A 19,268-nucleotide genomic window follows, 5' to 3' on the forward strand; every position below is an offset into this window, starting at 1 on the left:
GCGTGTTTCCCCCTCGGAGGGCAGGGATGAAGCCCCGCTGTGAGGCCGGTGCCAGGTCCCTTCTCCCAGCACCCATCCTTCGGGAGCATTCCCCGCTGCTTGCGTGCGCGGCTCCGTGATTCCAAGCCCAAAGCCCTTTTCTTTTTATGGGCAGGAGCTGCTTGTGTTTAACTCCCGGCGGCTGAATCCATCCCAAGGCCGGATCCCGGCACTGATTTAAGGGATGAGCTCAGTCAGGAAGCACCAAGAGGGGTCCCCATGTGGCAGGCACCAGCACCAGACCCCATGTGCCACTGGGGTGCTGCTGTCTTCCCTTTGGAGGAATAACGTGGAAGCACCACGGCAAAGAGCTCCTTAAGGGTGTTGTGTGCTTGAGAGGCTGAAATGATGCAGAAATATCCCGGTTTTCCAGGAGAGGGAGACTGGATCAGCTTTGCTTTGGCTCCTCAGCACCAGAGGTGGAGGAGGGATCCATGGATTGAGTCCAGGGTATCCTGCAGCATTGGGATGGCCCCTCTGGGGACACACGGTTGGCCTCAGGGGATTCCCATCCCTTGCGCTGGGATGTGGGCACATCCCGGTCGCTGCTCCCTGGTAGTATCCATAAGGAACTGATTAAAACAGGCAAACACCACGGTTACGGGCTGGGATTCATTGGAGGGTTTAGCTGGAGATTCACTGGAATGATTTAAATGGCTTTAATTCAATCAATCTACTCCGGAAACAGGAATTCCCTGTTTTCTCTATTGGTTTTGGCTTAAGATCCCTGATTCAGCAGAGAGCCAGGGGATGGGAAAATCCAACACCCCGGAGCATGGGAAGGCAGCTTCATTCAACAGCATCGGGAAGAGGACACGTCCCAGTGGAGGGGGCAAGGTCAAGAGCACAGAACTCCTTTATTCCTTAAAAAACCACCCAGGAAAACAAATCCTAATCCAAGTTTCAGGCATTTCACACTCATTCCGTGCTCCCCTCCACTGTGCCCGCAGCAAGCTGTTTGGGATGGGAAGCAGGAGGGGTTTGGGGGGTTCAGCACCCCTTTGGCACGCACCCTGCTCGCAGTGGGAGCAGGGATGAGCTGGAAGCATCATTCCCACCCTCATCCCCTGTCCGGAGCCCCACTCCGAGTGCCCGGTTACGGCTCCGTGCACGGACAAGGACATTTCTCCCTGTGGAAGCGGCGCTCCCGGGGCTCCAGCAGCGCGTTGGCAGCTCCCTCGCATTGCTGCTCCCTGAGATCACCGGCTTCGAATGCCTTCCCGACGGATCATCCCACTGCCCCGAGCGCCGCGGGAGGGCGGAGGAGCGGCCGGGGACCCGCTCCTCACCCATCCCTATGGATGTTAGTGCCTGTGGGGTGAGGGCCCGCTCCCCTCCATCCCGGATCCGTGCTGGTTTGGTCCCGGAGCGGCCGGGAAGGAGCGGGTGCCGGGCTGGGAATGCAGCCAGGCGGGACGCGGAGGAATGCCAGGACGCTGTGCAAAGGGCCTCCTTCTGCTCTGCTTCCCTAAATAGCCGTCGGGATTAGCTGGGGCATTCCTATGCCCCCGGGCGCTGACCCTGGGATGTGCTGCTCATGGCTATATTAAAGCCTGCACTCATCCCGGCTCCGGGCAGCGGGATTTTGGCTCCTCCGACACCCCCAGGCTCTGGAACAGAGCAGGGAATGGGTTCGAGCTGAGAGAGGGGAGGTTGAGATGGGAAATCAGAGGCGAGTTATCCCTGTGAGGGTGCCGGGACACTGGGATGGGTGATGGAGAAGCTGCCCCATCCCTGGCAGTGTTCAAGGCCAGGTTGGACACAGGGGCTTGGAGCAACCTGCTCTAGTGTGAGGTGTCCCTGCCCGTGGCAGGGGTTGGGACTGGAGGAGCTTTAATTTCCCATCATCCCATGCCGTGATCCCATGGGTTGTTCTGCGCCTGTTCCCAGGGCGGGCTTGTGCTTGTCCCCTCTCAGCACCTCCTGGCACGGCTCATGGAGGGTATTTATAACCCCCCCCCAGTGCCAGCGCGGTGACGGGGCTGATCCGAGCAAGGATTTATCCACGTGGATCCCGGGAGGAGCCAAGGGCCTGGCTCTGGGTTCAGGCTTTGTCACACAGGCGTCATGGGAAGAAGCCACAGCTTCTCTGGGCACCCTGTGCCAGCGCCTCAGCACCCTCACAGGGAAGAGCTTCTGCCTAAGAGCTCATCTCAGTCTCCCCTCTGGCAGGTTAAAGCCATTCCCCTTGGCCTGGCCCTACAGGCCCTTGTCCAAAGCCCCTCTCCAGCTTTCCTGCAGCCCCTTTAGGCACTGGAGCTGCTCTAAGGTCTCCCCTTCAGGAGCCTTATTCCCAAATAAACCAGGAATGAGCTACTGGAGTGTGTTTGGGCAGTCTTATATGTTGGTTTCTTGTTGGGGTGAACTGAGGCAGTTTAATCCCAGTGATGGGAATGCAACCGCATGGACAACTCATCCATACAACCAAGGGATGGTTGAGGTGGTGGCACCCCCTTTGCTCACTGTGTTCTTTGGGACTGAGGTGGTTTAGGGGCAGTGTTTGCTCCATAGACATCGGGAATGAATCAGGTTTGACTTTGGGGATTGGTGAGTGAGGGGCTCAGCGCTCTGGGGCAGCAGCACAAGAGGGACATGGAGCTGCTGGAGCGAGGCCATGGAGATACTGTGAGGGCTGGAGCAGCTCTGCTCTAGAGCCAGGCTGAGAGAGCTGGGCTGGGTCAGCCCGCAGGAGGCTCCTGGTCCCTCTCCATCATGGATTCACCTCCAGAGATGTTTCTCTAGGGGCTCACAAAGATTTTGAGCTGAAACCAGCACCTGAGCCAGGTCCATGGCTTGGTGCTAGGGGGTGGGGGTGGTGATGGATGGGCCAATGGGATGATGGAATTCCCTCTGCTTTGTCCAGGCACCAAGGTCAATGGGTCCAAACCCTCTGCTGCCCAGAGCAGAGGTGAACATGGTGACAAATGAAAAGCCAGTTAATCAGTAACATGTGCTCTTGATTCCATGGTTCTGGAAGAGTCCAATGTGTGATCAATCCTTGGAAAACCAGGATTCTTATACAGAATTGATCTTGGGATGGTTTGGGTTGGGAGGGACCTTAAAGCTCCTCCAGCTCTAGCCTCTGCCACAGGCAGGGACACCTTCCACCAGAGCAGCTTGCTCCAAGCCCCTGTGTCCAACCTGGCCTTGAGCACTGCCAGGGATGGGGCAGCTTCTCCATCATCCCATTCCCCTGTCCCAGGCACCCTCACAGGGTAACTCTTCCCTACATCCAATCTAAACCAGTTTTAACCCATTATCTTCTGATCCCATACCAGGTTCACCACATACCATTAACCCCCAGTGTGGAACAGGGATGTATCCTTACACATCCCATTATCTCCTTGAGATCTTCCAATATTCAGAGATACCAAAGGAGGATGAAGCGTTGAGTGCTTTAAGGAACTTCCACACCAGCCCTTTGAGCCCATGACCTAATGGTTGGGATGGGATTTAATGTGTCAGCTTGATCCTGGTGGGAATTATCTCAGCGTCCTGCACTATCTGGTATGAGGATCTGCCAGGGATGGTGCGGATCAGCTCCCTCCAGAGAAACTAGCTCTTCTGGGATCATTCCTCTGCCCTAATTTAGGCATTTGCTGCGGGATGAGATGAATCATGCCCTGGAAAGTGCCTATTTCTTCCCAGTGACTCCAAGAGGAGCCAGTGCTGATGTGGACACACGCGTCTCATCGCCTGAACCGCATCCAACGGGATTAAGGCTTGACCTCATCCACGCTGATATTTGGACTGGGAGCCGGGATGTGTCATGGAGTGAAATGGTGATGTGATGCTGCTGGGGGGATGTGCTAGACTGAGACATTCCCTCCTGATGGGGTCACGCAGCAGTGATGGGGCTGTGGCTCCCGGCTCCCGGCATTGGATCCCTGCGCACTCTCCAGAGCTATTTTTGGGATCGATGCAGTCACCACACGCTCGTGATGGGCTCCATGCCATGGACCTGCGCTCTGGGAATGACATGGAGCAGGGCCAGGGAACAGGCTGAAGGCAGACACAAAACATCAGGGAATGGTTTGGGTTGGAAGTGACACCTTCCACTAGAGCAAGTTGCTCCAAGCCCCATCCAGCCTGGCCTTGACCACTGCCAGGGATGGGACAGCACAGATCCACATTGAACAGGGTTTTAGGGCAGGTACACAGTCAAACTGACCCTGGATTCCAGGGCTTTTCCCAAATAAAACAAAAGAAAGTGCTGGGGTTGAGTTTGTGTTGGGTTCCATCAGGGAAGGGGCTTCAGAGAGGAATGGGGATAGGGAGGGACACGGGAGAGGCGGGAGGATGAAGGAGGTAGTAGGTTCCATGGGTCTGGAGGCTTCTCTGGGCAGGGAATGGGATACAAAGGAGAGCATCCCCATTCCCTAGAGATTCCACGAGGCAGCCCAGAGTCTGTTGCTTCTATTGCTATGGGACATGGAATGGGATACATAGAGGCTAGAGACAAAACAGACACAAAGCAGCGTGAGGTGACTCAACTCTATACACAGGATGGGAGAAAACTGCCTCAACCTGCACCAAGGGAGGTTTTAGACTGGAGATTATGGAACATTTCCTCATGGAATGGGAAGTGAAGCACTGGGACAGGCTGTGGTGGGGTCACCACCGCTTCAGGGTCTATAGGGCAGGGATGCGGTGCTTATGGCACGGTCAGTGTTAATGCCTGGACCCCACAGCCTCCATCGCCATTCACCCGCACAACGTGGCGCCTCACCCCCTTTCCCGCCACCGCAGCCCGCGCCCCCGCGCCAACTTTCCCGCGGCGCATGCGCGGTGAGGAGCGCGCCAGAGCTGTGGGCGTGGCCGCCTGCCGGCGCGCGGGTGAGGACGTGGCGCTTTCCAGCCAATCAACGTCCGCGGCTCCCTCCGGGTGGGAGGGGCTACGGCGCAGGGAGGGGTGGCGGTGAACCGGAGCGAAGGGGCGGGGGGAGAGAGGAGCGTGGGCGGGCGGAATAGAGGATGGACAGCTGAACCCACCAATGAGAACGCGGATCGTAGCCGCGGGAGAGGCGGAGCGGCGTTCTGATTGGTCATCGCGCGGTGTCGGGGGGTTCCGTGCGGCGTGGCGCGGCGCCTGCTTCCGGTCGGCGGGAGCGGCTGAGGCAGAGCGGGCGGCGGCGGCTCCGGTCACGGTGAGGACTGGGCCGGGCGGCGGGAGCGGAGCGGAGCGGGGCCGGGGAGGGCGGGACGCGGCCCTCGGGGGGAAGGCAGCGGCCGGGACCGCTGTGTGCGAGCGGTGCCGCGGGACCGGCCGCGCTGGGCCTCGGAGCGCCGCCGGGGCTGGTCGCTATGGGAACAAGGCGGGGGGGGGGGGCATCACTGTGTGACCCCCGCACCCCATTTCCAGTGTTGTTCCCATAGGGATTGGGGGCAGAGCAGCCGGCTGCTCCCTCCCGCGGTCCCTGAAGCATCCCGGGGGAACGACGGGGTCCGTCCTCATCTTGGAACCCCGGCCCAGGTGCTTGATCCCGGTGTCCCCATCCAGCACCGGGATAACGGGCTGCAGAGGGGGTGTGGGGGGCTCGTCCCCCGCCGTCCATCATCCTCAGTGTGACCAACCGGGGCCCGGCCGGTTCCTCTGTGAGCGGTTGTTTTGGGGTGCAAATGGGGTTTCCCCCCCACCTCCCTGTTATATTTTAGCGCCCGATAAGCCCCATGGGTGAGATAAGGCCTCAGTCGGTGCCGCTGGTGATACCACACGCTGCTGATAGCTTATCAAAGGGACTTCCGAAGGAGCTGTGACCGGTGCAGGGCTCTGTGTACCCCCCACCGTGTCTCCCATTGTATCCCCCTGGCCGTTCGGTGCTGTGGCTGGTTGTAACGGGCGCTGCAGAGGTGACCTGGGTTTACCTGGCAGCCCAGACCCTTTCCAAGCCAAAAGAGGGGCTAATTCCCACATTCCAGCCAGTTAGCAGGTGGTCCAGGTTTACCTGGCAGCCCAGACCCTTTCCAAGCCAAAACAGATGCTTGGAATTCCCCAGTTCAGCCCATTGTCTGGTGAGCCAGGTTTACCTGACAGCCTGAACCTCTTCCAAACCAAACTAGCTTCTAATTGCCAAATTTCAGCCTAATTCTCTCCTCTGTAGGGCTTTATTCCATGAGGTTAGCTGAGCTTCCAGGTTTGGATCCAGGCTTCCAAAGGGGTTTTCACCTGTGGATCCACTTGGAATATCACATCAACCCCAAGCCCAGCATGGAATCCTGTTTTCTCCAGCAGCATCTCAGCCAAACCAGCCACAGTCCCCAGTTCCTCGGGAGACCCTGCTCCAAGGGAACACTTCCCACTGCTAATTGCTGCTTCCCACTTCCCTGTGGTTTGCTGCCAAGACCCTTTTATCTGGGAACAGGGGGAAGCGTTGCCACCATATCCTTGGTTTGTGGTTTGCTTCCCTGTGGAGTAACATGTAACACCCCTCAAAGCCTCATTGCTTCCTAAAACGCAGAGCTCCAAGGAAAATTTGGGATCTTGGGACTCAATCCCATTGGTGGAGCAGCACAACTGTGAACTGATGATGCATAATGGGCTGATCTGTGGGGGTTTCATCATTGCAAGCACTAAACCTGCATCTTCCACCTGCAGAGATGAGGCTCCTGCCTCCCAGCGCCTGGCACCAGGCCAGGATGTGGCTCTGAGGTCAGGTTGTCCCTTTCAGCAATCTCCAGGCTGCTCCGTGTGGACATTGGAGATAGAAATCAGGCTCTTTCCAGTATTCCAGGTCAGCCCATGCTCCAGGCCGGGCTGCTCTTGGGACGAGCAGGAGGTTTCAGCACTGGGATGTGCTCAGAGCGAGCCAGAGCCTGGTCTGTGTGTAAATACAGATCTGGTGGCATTCCCGAGGTCATGGCCATGCTGAATTGCATCAGAGGTGGATGGGAATTGTGGGTTTTCCATGTGGATTGAGCTTGGATCGCAAAGAGGGTTGTTCCTCATCCCCTTTCCAGTCCTTCCAAGCCCCATCCAACCAGGCCTTGGATGCTGCCAGGGATGGGACAGCCACAGCTTCTCTGTGTCCCACCACCCTAATAGTGAAGATCTTCTCCCTGCTGTCCTATTTAAAGCCATTCACCGTGTCCTATCCCTACATCCAATGTCATAATTCCCCCTCTGGTTGGCTCCACGTATCCTTCCTCATTCTCTTCAGCCTTCCACCCTCATCCCATCCGTCTCCCCTCAGCATCCTCATGTTGCTGGATGCCGTCGTGGCAATGAGATTCCTCTTGCTTTTGGGTTCTCCTCCTGGTTTCCAGCTTTCCCAACAGGAAACCTGGCAATGCTCCAGCCTCCTCAGCATTTGGCTTCTCTCCTTCAGTGCCTCAGCCTGTGCAGATAAATGCATCTGGATAAATCCCTGGGGATTCAGTGGACTCCTCCACCTCATCCCAAGCACAGATTAATGGGAATGACTTAAATAAAAGGAATTCCTTTGCCCTCACACCGAGAGTAACCCCTCGAGGCAGGAAACTCCTTTTATTCCATTAGAAACACTTCCCCCCTCTCTCCTGCTTCTCCTTTCTGACCTCTGTGAGTGATTTGAGCTGCATGGACACTTAAACTTCTCATTTCCACCGGGGAAAATATCAATTTAGGCAGTTTTGGGGCAGGATCACACCAATGGAATTCTATGTGGAGAATGAGGTGGGATGGGGCACTTCAGAGGGGTTCCGTGGGCACCAGGAAGCTCTGAGACCTGTGTTGTCTGTAACCAGGCACCAGTAATCTGGATTAATTCATCATTTTCCCCACATAACTGGATTAATTTTATTGTTCTGAGCATATAATATGGATTATTTTATCACTTTGCCTGGATAACCTGGATTCATTCATCACTGTGTCCACATAACTGGATCAATTCACTGTTCTTCCCAGTTAACCTGTGTTAATTCATCACTTTGCCCACATAACCTTAATGAATTCATCACTTTGGCTGGGTAACCTGGTTTAATTCAGTGTTTTTCCTACATAATCTGTGTTAGCTCATCACTTTCCCTGGATAATCTGTCCTAATGTATCACTTTACCTGGATAATCCCCATTAATTCCTCACTTTGTCCCCATAACCTGATTTAAATAAGCATTTTGCCCAGATATCCTATATTAAATAATCCTTTTCCCATATAATCTGTATATAAATTTACCTGGTAAATCTGTAGGAATTTTGCCCACATGCCCTGGATTAATCCATCATTCTGCCTGGATAACCTGGATTCGTCATTCTGCTGGGATAATCAGTATTAATAAATCATTTTGCTCCCATAATCTGGATCTATTCATCATTTCTTCCTAGGTAATCCATAATAATTCCTCATTCTGCTTGCATAAACTGAACTAATTCATCACTTTGCCTGGATAACCTGGATTAATGATTTTTCCCATAGAGTCTCCATTAATCCATCATTTTTTCCCAGATAATCTGCACTGATATATCACTTTGTCTGGATAATCCATATTAATCATGATTTTGCCTGGATAATCCATATCAATCCATCACTATGCCCACATAACCTGGATTAACTCATTTTACCTAGATAATTATGGACTAATTCCTTTTTTTTTTTTCCCATATAAACTGGATGAAGTCATCATTTTCCCACATAACCCGGATTAATCCATCATTTTCCTGACATATCCCACAGTAACGCCTCACTTTGAGTGCAAAACCTGGATGAACTCTACTTTTCGCACTCATCCAGCGCCAACCCCTCATCTCTGCCCATTCTGATGCCAGAATCCCTCCTTTATCCTCCCTTAGTTACCTCCTGGATCTTCCCTGTCCCGCAGGTGCCTCGGAGCCACCATGAGCATCCCTCAGCTCCTGCTGTGCCTGTCTCTGTCCATGCTCTGCATCTCCTCCAAGCCCACGGAGAAGAAGGACCGAGTCCACCACGAGCCCCAGCTCAGCGACAAGGTCCACGACGATGCCCAGAGCTTCGACTATGACCATGATGCCTTCCTGGGCGCTGATGAGGCCAAGACCTTCGACCAGCTCACGCCGGAGGAGAGCAAGGAGAGGCTGGGGTAAGGCCACGTTGGGAAGGAACCGATCCAGCATGGATCACCTGGGCCATGACCCTCACCTTGGCCTTCACCTCTGTCTTTTGCACCTTGAGCTGTCTCGGGTAGACCCATGAAAGCATCATTTTAGCATGCAGGGTGCTGAGTTCTCCACTGGAGATGTTGGGCTTGGCCTTCAAGGTCAATTTGAGTCATCCCAACCATTCCCACTTGCTCCTAAGCCCCCAAACCTTAGGAATTCCATGTGATATGAAGCGTCCCCCACTTTGCCGTACTCCAAATGACCTCACAGGGCTCCAGTTACCACTGGAAGGCCCATGGGATTCCTGTATGTTGTTATTCCCACTTGGGAAGCAGCTGGAGAGCCACAAGTCAGGGAAGACAGGCAATCCCTTGAAAACTGACTTCTCCTCCAGTGTTTTTTTCCCCCCTTCCCACCTGCAGCCATCAGCAGCGGGGGTTATTGGAGACTCCCAGCTCCAGCCCTGGCAAATCCCTGGATCCAGAGCACTACAACCTCCTCCTTTGTGCTCCCGACAGCAGCTGCTCTCCCAGTTGTTCCCAATGGGCTTAGGAAAGCTTAAACCTATGGAAAAGGCTTGGCTTTGTGGTGGGATGTTCCTCACCATGTCAGGCTGAAGGTCTTGGTTTGTCACCATCCAAACTGCCTGTTAACCCTCCAGTTTTGCCTGGTTTCCCTCTGTTTTCCCTATTTTTTCCCCACGGTTTGGCTTGGAAGTGGCCTTAGAGCTCATCTAATTCCAGCCCTGGATTTGCCAGGCAAAACCTGAGCATTCCCATGTGCTTTAACATCCATATGGACCGTCCAGGCTGCCGGCTCATGCTAAAGGTGAGGCAAAGCCAATGCCACCTCCTATAAAAGAGGCTTTTCTAGAGGCTGGAATGGGAATTTCCCCCCTACCCTGAGGCTCTAAACTGGGAAAACCCCTTTGGATCCGTCCATATCAGCCACGAAACTTCAAAATTGACAATCCAGGTGTTTTTTTACAAGGAAAACAGCTTGGAAAGAAGCTCTCCCTCCCCCTAAAAGCCGGAGCGGATGCAAAAGGGCAACATGTAGCTCTGGGATATAGGGATACACTGGGAATTCCCCCCCTCCCGGGATTGTTTTCCTGACCCTGAGGCTGTGTTCACTGCTCCACGCTTTGTAATTCCATTGTTCTGCTGAGTTATCTCCTGGAACAAGCTGGCAGCTGGGAGCGGGGCTGCCTCAGACTTTCCACTTGGAATGTTTTGATGGCGCCGTGGCTTTAAGGCTGTGGGAAGGACCTGGTTTTCCAGGCTCCTTTCACTATGGCTCTTTTCCCTGTTTCTTGAGGTCATCGGGATTTCAGAACAGCGTTCCCCTGCTCTGGTTGTTCCTTAAAAGCTTCAGGATCAAGGCAACGCTCTGGGAATGCTCTGAGTTTCTCAGTGATAGCACAGAGCACACAAATCCTCTTCCTTCCTTCCAGCTGCCTGCCCTGCAGAGCAGCTGCTGCCACCCCCTCCCTCCGTGACCAAAGTGCTAGAGTACGGGATTATTTTGCCTAAAACTCATGGATTTGGTGGCTCCTGCCCTGGGAAACCGGCCTGGGAACTTCGGGCTTGGGCACGAAGCCGCTAGACCAGCTCGAAGGCTGGTCCTGCTCCAATGTAGCCTTGTCCCGGTGCCCAGCAGCCCCTTAGGTTGCAGCTGGGGGCTGTGTTCCATCATTCCTGGCCAGAATTCCCACAAAAAGTGGGTTCATGTGGTATCTGCCCCTGTCCCAGCCTCCTGGTGTAGCCTCTGCTCTGTCACCTCCTGCTGCTGCCACCACCACGCACTTTGGTATCACAGAAACCACAATGGCTCTGATTTAACACCGAGAAGCAGCTGGGGGAAATTCCCCAGGGAGTCCAGTCCTCAGAGCCCATTGTGGGATAATCCAGAGAAGGATGATGCCCACCAGTCAGGAATAATGTGTATTAAAGTGGTTCTGGCATCCAAAACACGGTGCATGGTCATCAAACTGGTTAAATTGAGTGTAAAGACACTTCTCTAAGCAACCCAAACATCTTTAATGGTTTTATCCCAGTTCTCCATCTTTTGGGAATGCCCTTTGGGCCATCTGTGGGCTTTGCTTTGTGTGATAAGAACACTTTGGAGCTCTCATCCCTGGGCTTCAGCACCCAGCACTGTGATGTGTTGTGCCGGCCCCGCACCCTGCAAACCCCACGGCTGCTCCTAGGAGTAAACCATGAGGAATGGTGAGGCTGAAGCAGACCCTCTCCCCCCTCCTGGCCCGTGTGCATCTGCCTATGGATCCACATTCCTCCCTCACAGCTGCTGCTATAAATAACAGCGGCCCCGTGCCAGCGGCTCCGGTTTCTGCCTCAGGATAAACGGGTGGGATTGGACCTGGATGTGTCCCACCAGTGCCCTGGGAGGGTGTGCTCAGCCCCAGAGACAGCCTTTGTGTTCCTTCCCAGTTTAGACTCGCAGACTGGTTTGTGTTGGAAGGGACCTTAAAGCTCCTCCAATTCCAAACCCCTGCCACGGGCAGGGACACCTTCCACTAGAGCAGCTTGCTCCAAGCCCCTGTGTCCAACCTGGCCTTGAACACTGCCAGGGATGGGGCAGCCACAGCTTCTCTGGGCACCCTGTGCCAGCGCCTCAGCACCCTCACAGGGAAGAGCTTCTGCCTAAGAGCTCATCTCAGTCTCCCCTCTGGCAGGTTAAAGCCATTGCCCTTGGCCTGTCCCTACAGGCCTTTGTCCAAAGCCCCTCTCCAGCTTTCCTGCAGCCCCTTTAGGCACTGGAGCTGCTCTCAGGTCTCCCCTTCAGGAGCCTTCTCTTGTCCAGGCTGACCCAGCCCAGCTCTCTCAGCCTGGCTCCAGAGCAGAGCTGCTCCAGCCCTCGCAGCATCTCCGTGGCCTCCTCTGCACTCGCTCCAACAGCTCCACGTCCCTCTTGTGCTGCTGCCCCAGAGCTGGATCAGGACTGCAGGGGGGGTCTCCCCAGAGCACAGCAGAGGGGGAGGATCCCCTCCCTGAGCTGCTGCTCACGCTCTGGGGGTGCAGCACACGATGGATTCTGTTGAGCTTCTCATGCACTAACACCCCGAAGTGTAAACAGATTCATTTCCCAATGTCTAAGGAGCAAACATTCCGCCCTAAAACACCTCATTCCCAAAGAGCACAACCCCTGATGTGCTCAGCAGTGAGCAAAGGAGGTTCAACCACCTCAGCCACCCCTTAGTTGTACAGACAAGTTCTCCATGTGGTCACGGGGATGAACCACCTTGGCCTGTCCGTATAGACCCAACCCCTTCATTTCCTTTAACTTGTGCTGGATTTTTCTCTGCGTTCCCCACAGAAAGATTGTAAGTAAGATAGATGAAGACAAGGACGGGTTTGTAACGGTGGAGGAGCTCAAAGCCTGGATTAAGTTTGCCCAAAAACGGTGGATCTACGAGGACGTAGAGCGGCAGTGGAAGGGGCACGACCTCAATGAGGACGGCCTTATTTCATGGGAGGAGTATAAAAATGCCACCTACGGCTACATCTTAGGTAGGTTCCTACTCATGGGATACAACCTGTATGGAGCCGGCGCTTGAAACTTGCTGTTTTGTTTTTGTAGAGTGATTGTAGCTAAAATAGACACGGATAAGGATGGGTTTGTGACCGAGGGGGAGCTCAAAGCCTGGATTAAGAAGGCCCAGAAGAAATACGTGTATGACAGTGTGGAACGGCAGTGGCAGGAGTTTGACATGAACCAAGATGGATTTATCTCCTGGGATGAGTACAGGAACGTGACGTATGGCACGTACCTCGGTAAGGGACGAGGTGGCCCCGGCTGGTGGTGGGCTCGAATCAATAAAGCAGAGGTATGAGGAGCTCCAGCCTCCCCCCTCCCAAAACTCCAAATTGACCTTCTGGTGGCATTAATCAAAGGGAAAACTAAAGATGGGGGAGAAACCATCCCCTGAGTGAAGTTGGGCATCAGCACGTGGCTTTAACTCTGCTTTATTGATGTGCTTCACTATGGAATGGAGCTCAACGCTCAGTTGGGGGCAAGGCCCTTGTGGAGTGCTTCTTGGCATGGAATTATGTAATCAGAGAATGGTTTGTGTTGGAAGGGACCTTAAAACTCCTCCATTTCCACCCCCCTGCCACAGGCAGGGACACCTTCCACTAGAGCAGGTTGCTCTAAGCCCCTGTGTCCAACCTGGCCTTGAACACTGCCAGGGATGGGGCAGCTGGAGTTCAAACCATTCCGTGTCCCACCACCCTCATAGTGAAGAACTCCCTCAGATCCCATCTAAATTCTACCTTCTTGCTTCTGAATTTCAAGCTCCTGGTGGCATTTAGCCCCTGCAGAGAGACACCAACTAACCCCTGGCTGTAGAAGCCTCTTTCTGGGTGTCTCCACCTAAATCGTTGGAAGATCTTTAGCAAAGAGTCTTCTCCTTGTGCACATCTCCCTCCTTCCCCTTATCAAGGGGATATCCCCCTATCTATTCCCCTTATCCACAGAGCTTGTAGGTTTTGCCACTTAGGTCAGGAGCCCCCATGAGGACTTAAACCACCCCAAGGAGTGAAGTAAGAAGAAGCTCTTCGGGGGTTAAGACATGAGGAAGCTCTCCCAGCTCCTCTGCCAGTTGTTCCTGCCTCTTGGAACGCTGACATATATGGTGTGATGAGCTCCAGCTTGAGAGCATGAGATAAGGTTTTCATTGACTAAATATTGCCAAAGATGGTCAAATGCTCTGCAGGACCTATGGAGGCTCTTGCCTCATCCATCATCCCTGTTTCTAGGCTTCTTTGGAAGGAACTGGGGGGAAGGTTGAGGTTTGGCTGGAGAAATGAGCCCCCCAAAACCCCACCAGGTCTCACTGAGCTCCTCAGGGCTGGGACAGCTTCTCTTATCCATTAGTTGGGTGTTGAGAAGGTCTGGCCTATCTCCTCCTCTAAATCCAGGCTTCAAGCAGGAGGAAAGGTCCTAGGATGGTTTGATTGTGCCTTTTGGGGTCCATGCAGTGGGTTTTATGAGCTGGGGGTGTACAATCCTTCATAAACCCCACCTTAATGGGTTAAACCCCCTTAGTGAGGAGAACCTCGGTGAGGAAACCAGTTCCTAAGCTTCAATAGCAAGAGAGGGGAGTGCCTCAGGGCACTCAGGTGCCACCAAGGCCTGGTGTCTGCTGCCAAGTGCCCTTGGCACATGCTCATCAAGCTGCTCCCACATATTTACCCATATGGAACACCGGGAGCATCCCAATCTCCCCATTCTCCTGCCTAATGCCGCGCTTCCACGCTCCTTGTATCAGCTGGAATCGCTTTTCCACCTCTCCTCTCTGCTGGAGCAGAGCACAAAGCTCTCCCCTCCCTGCTCCCCTCTCCACCCAGAGCAGCGTTGGAAATGCCTCTGGAAATACCTCGGGAGAGTTGAGAGGCGGCCAAGAGGCCTCTGATCCCGGCCTGGAGCGAGCACATCCCAATCCCGGCGCGTGGGAGCCGAGGCACCTCCCTCCCTGCTGCTCTGCTGAGGGTTGCAGGAATGCCGGCCTTTTGTCATCCTGGAGCAATGCTTTTGGGTGGATTTGGGATGGTTTTAGTCACCCGCTGTCGGGATGAAGCAGCTCAGAGCAAGTTGGTGCCAGGTTTCAATCCATTCCCAAGCATCCAAAGATAAAATGTGATGCTGAAGTGGAAAGAGTCCCAAAGCTGCATCTGGGAGTGAAACTCCCTTTAAAACTTCCTGAAAATAGGAACTCTAATAATAATAACACATATTTTTTCCCTCTTTCAGCCCCCCCCCAGGCTCTCACTGCTGGCTGCTAAACCCCAAATATCCCTGTTTCTCCTATAAAACTGGAGCTTGTGGAATTGCTCCAGAGTCATTCCCTGGCTCTCAATCCCTCCACCTGCCCTGGAAGACATTTCCCTTGTGCCACCAGGGTCAGAGGGACTAAAATTCCAAGTATTTGGGGGCAGCTTAAGCCCCAAATCCAGTTAAACCAGCATCTTGCTCGCTTCTCAGTTAAAGCTCAATCCAATCCTATGGTTTTCCTTTGCTTTTGGGGTGAAACCTCGGGAATACAATAGGAAACATGAGGTTTAATTGTGCTTTAGAGCAGCTGAATCCCCCCTTTTGTACTGGATGCAAACAGGGAAGGGACTGAGCCTGATCTTAGTCCAGGCCTTGGCTCTTGCTTAACTTCACCTTCGGCTCCAGCCTCTTCCATCCCTCTTTTCCCTATAGGCTTCCCAAACAAAGCTGCTGCCGGTATCCTGCTGTCGCTGTGGCTATATCGGGTGTCCATATGTGCCCAGCTATTCCTGCTGTGGGTGATGGATCCCGGGCTTTGGAGCAATATCCCCTTACACATTCTGCTCCAGAAATAGCCCGGGCTGAGCCGCCGGGCCCGTGGCAGCCAAAATAACCCCCCCCCACCCTGCCATGGCTCCCTGGGTCCAGCAGGGATCTGGGAATGCTGCTCCCGGCAGCTCCTGCTGGGGCTGGTGCAGGAGGGATGTGGTAGCTGCTGGCAGATAAAAGTGAGGCTGCTGTGGACAGGGGTTAGGAGGGTGGGGTTGGGTTGAGGGGGTTGAGGTGGGGATGTTGGGGTTGGAACTGAGTGGAGGATGTTGAGGATGTTGGGGTTGGGTTGAGGTTGAGTTGGAGATGTTGGGGTTGAGGTTGGGGTTCAGAAGAGGACATTGAGGGTGCTGGGGTTGGGTTGAGAAGCATGAGCTGGAGATGTTGGGATTGAGTTGTGGATGTTGAGGTTGGGGTTGGGCTGAGAAGGTTGGGTTGGAGATGTTGAGGCTGCGGCTCAGTGGAGGACATTGAGGATATTGGGGTTGAGGTTGAATTGAGGATGTTGGAGTTAGGTTGAGAAGGTTGAGTTGGAGATGTTGGGGTTGAGGTTAAGTTGATATTGAGGTGTTGGGATTGAGGATGTTGGGGTTGGGTTGAGAAGGTTAAGTTGGAGATACTGGGATTGAGGTTGGGGTTGGGTTGAGGCAATTGAGGATGTTGAGTTTGGGGTTCAGTGGAGGACATTGAGACATTGGGATTGAGTTGAGGTTGAGGGAGTTGAATTGAGGAGCTTGAGGTTGCATTGAAGAGGTTGAGGTTGGGTTGAGCATTGAGGATGTTGAAGTTGCATTGAGGAGCCTCAGGTCACGCTGCTGATATTGTGTTGTGCTTCTGATGCCCATGAGCCACCTCCCCCTGACCAAGCTGACCCCTGGCTCCTTTCTTCCCCTCAGATGACCCGGACCCTGACGATGGCTTCAACTACAAGCAGATGATGGTGCGGGATGAGCGGCGCTTCAAGCTGGCTGACAAGGATGGGGACCTGACAGCCACCAAGGAGGAGTTCACGGCCTTCCTGCACCCTGAGGAGTACGACTACATGAAGGACATTGTTGTGCAGGTGGGTGGCCTCCTCCTGCTGCTACTGAGCAAGCAGATGGAGAAGGTTGGGTGGGCACCAGGAGCTGGCCTGTGGTAAGATCCTGGATACTGGGGGGTTTTGGACATCCTGTGGCTGGATCAGTGCTGGGAAAGGAGGGGGATTCCATGGGACCCACCATCCTCTCCTTGCAGGAAACCATGGAGGACATAGACAAGAATGGAGATGGTTTCATTGACCTGGAGGAGTACATAGGTGAGATATCACTGTTGTCCCTTCTTTGCTTCATCCAGCCTGAAATTTGCTGCTGGAATGTGCTGTCCCATCCCTTCCCCCCTTGGAATTTTATCTCTCTTGACCTCCTGACTTTAGACCTTGCTTTGACCTCATGGTGGGATTCCTGTGTTATATCCTGGTACTGGGGGCTCAGGATGGGAAAAGCAGCTCCCAGATCCCAGAGGGATGGCTATATCTGCCCAAAACTTGGGATTTATCCGTGGTGGGGGGCTGCTAACTCCAAAATACATCAGGAGAAATGCTGCTTTCCTTTCCATGTGGGTTTGGAGAGGGATTTAGGGATATAAAGTGAATACTTGAAGGTGGAAGGGGGCATCTTGTCAACGTGTCCATCAACAGAGGCATCTCAGCGGTGGCTCTTCCCTTGGGAAGAGGTGTTGGGATGGTGTCCAAGCAGATAATTGTGTCCTATAGGTGACATGTACAGCCACGACGGTGATGCCGACGAACCCGAGTGGGTGAAAACGGAGCGGGAGCAGTTTGTGGAATTCCGGGATAAGAACCACGACGGCAGGATGGACAAAGAGGAAACCAAAGACTGGATCCTCCCTTCCGATTACGACCACGCCGAGGCGGAAGCGCGGCACCTTGTCTACGAATCCGACCAGAACAAGGTGGGAATGGCACCGTGGTGTGAGGACGACGCTTGGGTGTCCCACCAGCGTTGTGCTGAGCATCCATGGAGGGGTTGAGTTGGGTTTGGTAGACCAAAAGAAGGGAGAACCATGGGAAAATGGGATGCGATGGAGGGCTGAGGATGGGAATATCCCTCTTTCCCTGCAGGATGGCAAATTGACCAAGGAGGAGATCGTGGAGAAGTACGACCTGTTTGTGGGGAGCCAGGCCACGGACTTCGGGGAGGCCTTGGTGAGACACGACGAGTTCTGAGCCTGGAGCCATTCCCACGTAATTTATTGCTTCCAATTCCTGGGATTGATGGTCGGAAACGTTTGGGGGCTCCCGAGCCCGGTGGGGTCAGGCACTGAGGTGCAATGTCGCCAACGAAACCCTCTCTTCCCGTCCTCTTTCCATCTCCTCCTTCCTTCCCGAAGGGATGGGGAGATGCCGTTGGGAGACCCAACACTTCTTAACGGCGCTTTTGGGGTTCAGTTGGGGGTTTTTGGGGGGTGTTTTTTTTTAGATTGACTCATTCTCTAGTGGTTTGAGCCACGTTGTCTGGGTTTTATACTAGGAGGGTTCCGTGTGACGTGAAGGAACTTCTCCTCCTCCTCCTCCTCCTCCTCCTCCTCCTCCTCCTCCTCCTCCCAGGAAGCCACCTCCTGGCTTCCCCTTCACCCACCCTCGCTCTTGGCCTTTCCTCCTTGGGGTGGACTCCAACAAACTCAACCAATCAAGACCCAAGTAATTGACTTTACTAAGCCCAAAATCCATTGAACCTGATGGAAACCCAGCACTAAACCAGAGCTGGAGTAGAGCCAGGATTGGGATGGACCCAGCTTGGCCAACCCAACCGCTCTTGTCTTGCTGGAAGAGCTGGAACCACCAAACTCCCTCTCCATTGGCTTCAGTTGGCCACCATCGTGTCCTCCAGTCATTAATGGGCCTGTTAATGAACCATCAATGTGGTGGTGGCTTCTTGTTGCCCATCCAAGTGTTTTCCCTCTTTTCCACCCCGGAATGTTGCTCCAAGTGCCTTTAATCCAGCCAAACACCCCCATTCCGAGGAGAAACGGCCCAGCCAGGGCAGGATGATGATGAATAATGTTAATATTAATATTATCCATAATTCCCTTGTTTTTAAACCACGTGGATCCGGGAATGTCATGATTCCATCCTGGCACCAGCTGGCATCAACATGGATCTGACTCTGGTTGAGAGGTTGGTGCCAGTCACTGGTTGAGGGGATGTATGGAAAATCCACCCGGATTCTGCCCTCAATCCCACTCCAGGGGTTAAACCACCAACCACAGGGATAGGTGCTCTTCCCAGTTGGATTTGGGTAGAGCTCAGTGGTGGATGCAGTGATCCCGGTCTGGGATTTGACTCCAACTTCCTCTTCCCAAATGGATTTGAAACTGGGAGCAGCATTAATGACTCCAAACACTAATTTCCTTCCCAAATTCCTGTCCCCTCATCCCACCATGTTTATTCCCTGGGTGTTTGTTGGGATGGGTTCAGTTGTGTCCAACTGTGGCTCAATAAATCCCGGCTCCATCCACCCCACGCTGCCTCCTAATGGAATTCCTTTGGCTTTATCCCAAAGTCAGGCCCTGCAGGGGTGCCCACCCCTTGGCTTGCCTGGAGCAGGATGGGCACCAATGGCATCGCTTCCTTTGGAAGTGGTTACGTGGCTGGAGAGGGTGGATGTGGCTCCAGAATCGCTTCCCACCCCCGCCATGAGTTGGGATGGGGGGGTCCAGAGACCATGAGGGAATGTGTGGGGCTGGGGGGGTCTTGCCCACTGGTTCCCAGCCCTGTGGATGGGATCCAGTCCTGCTCCAGCCCCATAGATGAGCTCCCAGCACCACCCCAGCCCCT

General features: G+C 54.0%; 1 protein-coding gene and 1 long non-coding RNA gene across 4 annotated transcripts; both read left to right on the plus strand.

The window, feature by feature from the left end:
* The first annotated feature begins 5,084 nt into the window (after positions 1-5,084).
* On the plus strand, positions 5,085-18,953 carry CALU (calumenin). Of its 2 annotated transcripts, none has more exons than XM_062609485.1 (7): positions 5,085-5,186; positions 8,833-9,069; positions 12,689-12,882; positions 16,327-16,493; positions 16,667-16,727; positions 17,184-17,383; positions 17,553-18,953. In XM_062609485.1, the coding sequence occupies exons 2-7, from the start codon at positions 8,849-8,851 to the stop codon at positions 17,655-17,657; spliced, it is 948 nt and encodes a 315-aa protein (XP_062465469.1). In that variant the 5' UTR covers positions 5,085-5,186; positions 8,833-8,848; the 3' UTR covers positions 17,658-18,953. The 2 variants fall into 2 exon arrangements, with proteins under 2 accessions (XP_062465469.1, XP_062465467.1); XM_062609483.1 differs by lacking the exon at positions 12,689-12,882 and adding an exon at positions 12,425-12,618 and having other exon boundaries at positions 5,086-5,186.
* LOC134159001 (uncharacterized) lies at positions 14,234-16,320 on the plus strand. Of its 2 annotated transcripts, none has more exons than XR_009962984.1 (3): positions 14,234-15,756; positions 15,860-15,920; positions 15,987-16,320. It is a non-coding gene; the product is annotated as an uncharacterized LOC134159001 (long non-coding RNA). The 2 variants fall into 2 exon arrangements; XR_009962983.1 differs by having other exon boundaries at positions 14,234-15,738; positions 15,840-15,920.
* Positions 18,954-19,268: the final 315 nt, after the last annotated feature.

This window comes from Pezoporus occidentalis, unplaced genomic scaffold, assembly GCF_034315485.1.
Source record: "Pezoporus occidentalis ecotype Australia unplaced genomic scaffold, CSIRO_AGI_Poc_V1 ctg138, whole genome shotgun sequence".
Classification (NCBI taxonomy): Eukaryota; Metazoa; Chordata; class Aves; order Psittaciformes; family Psittacidae; genus Pezoporus; species Pezoporus occidentalis.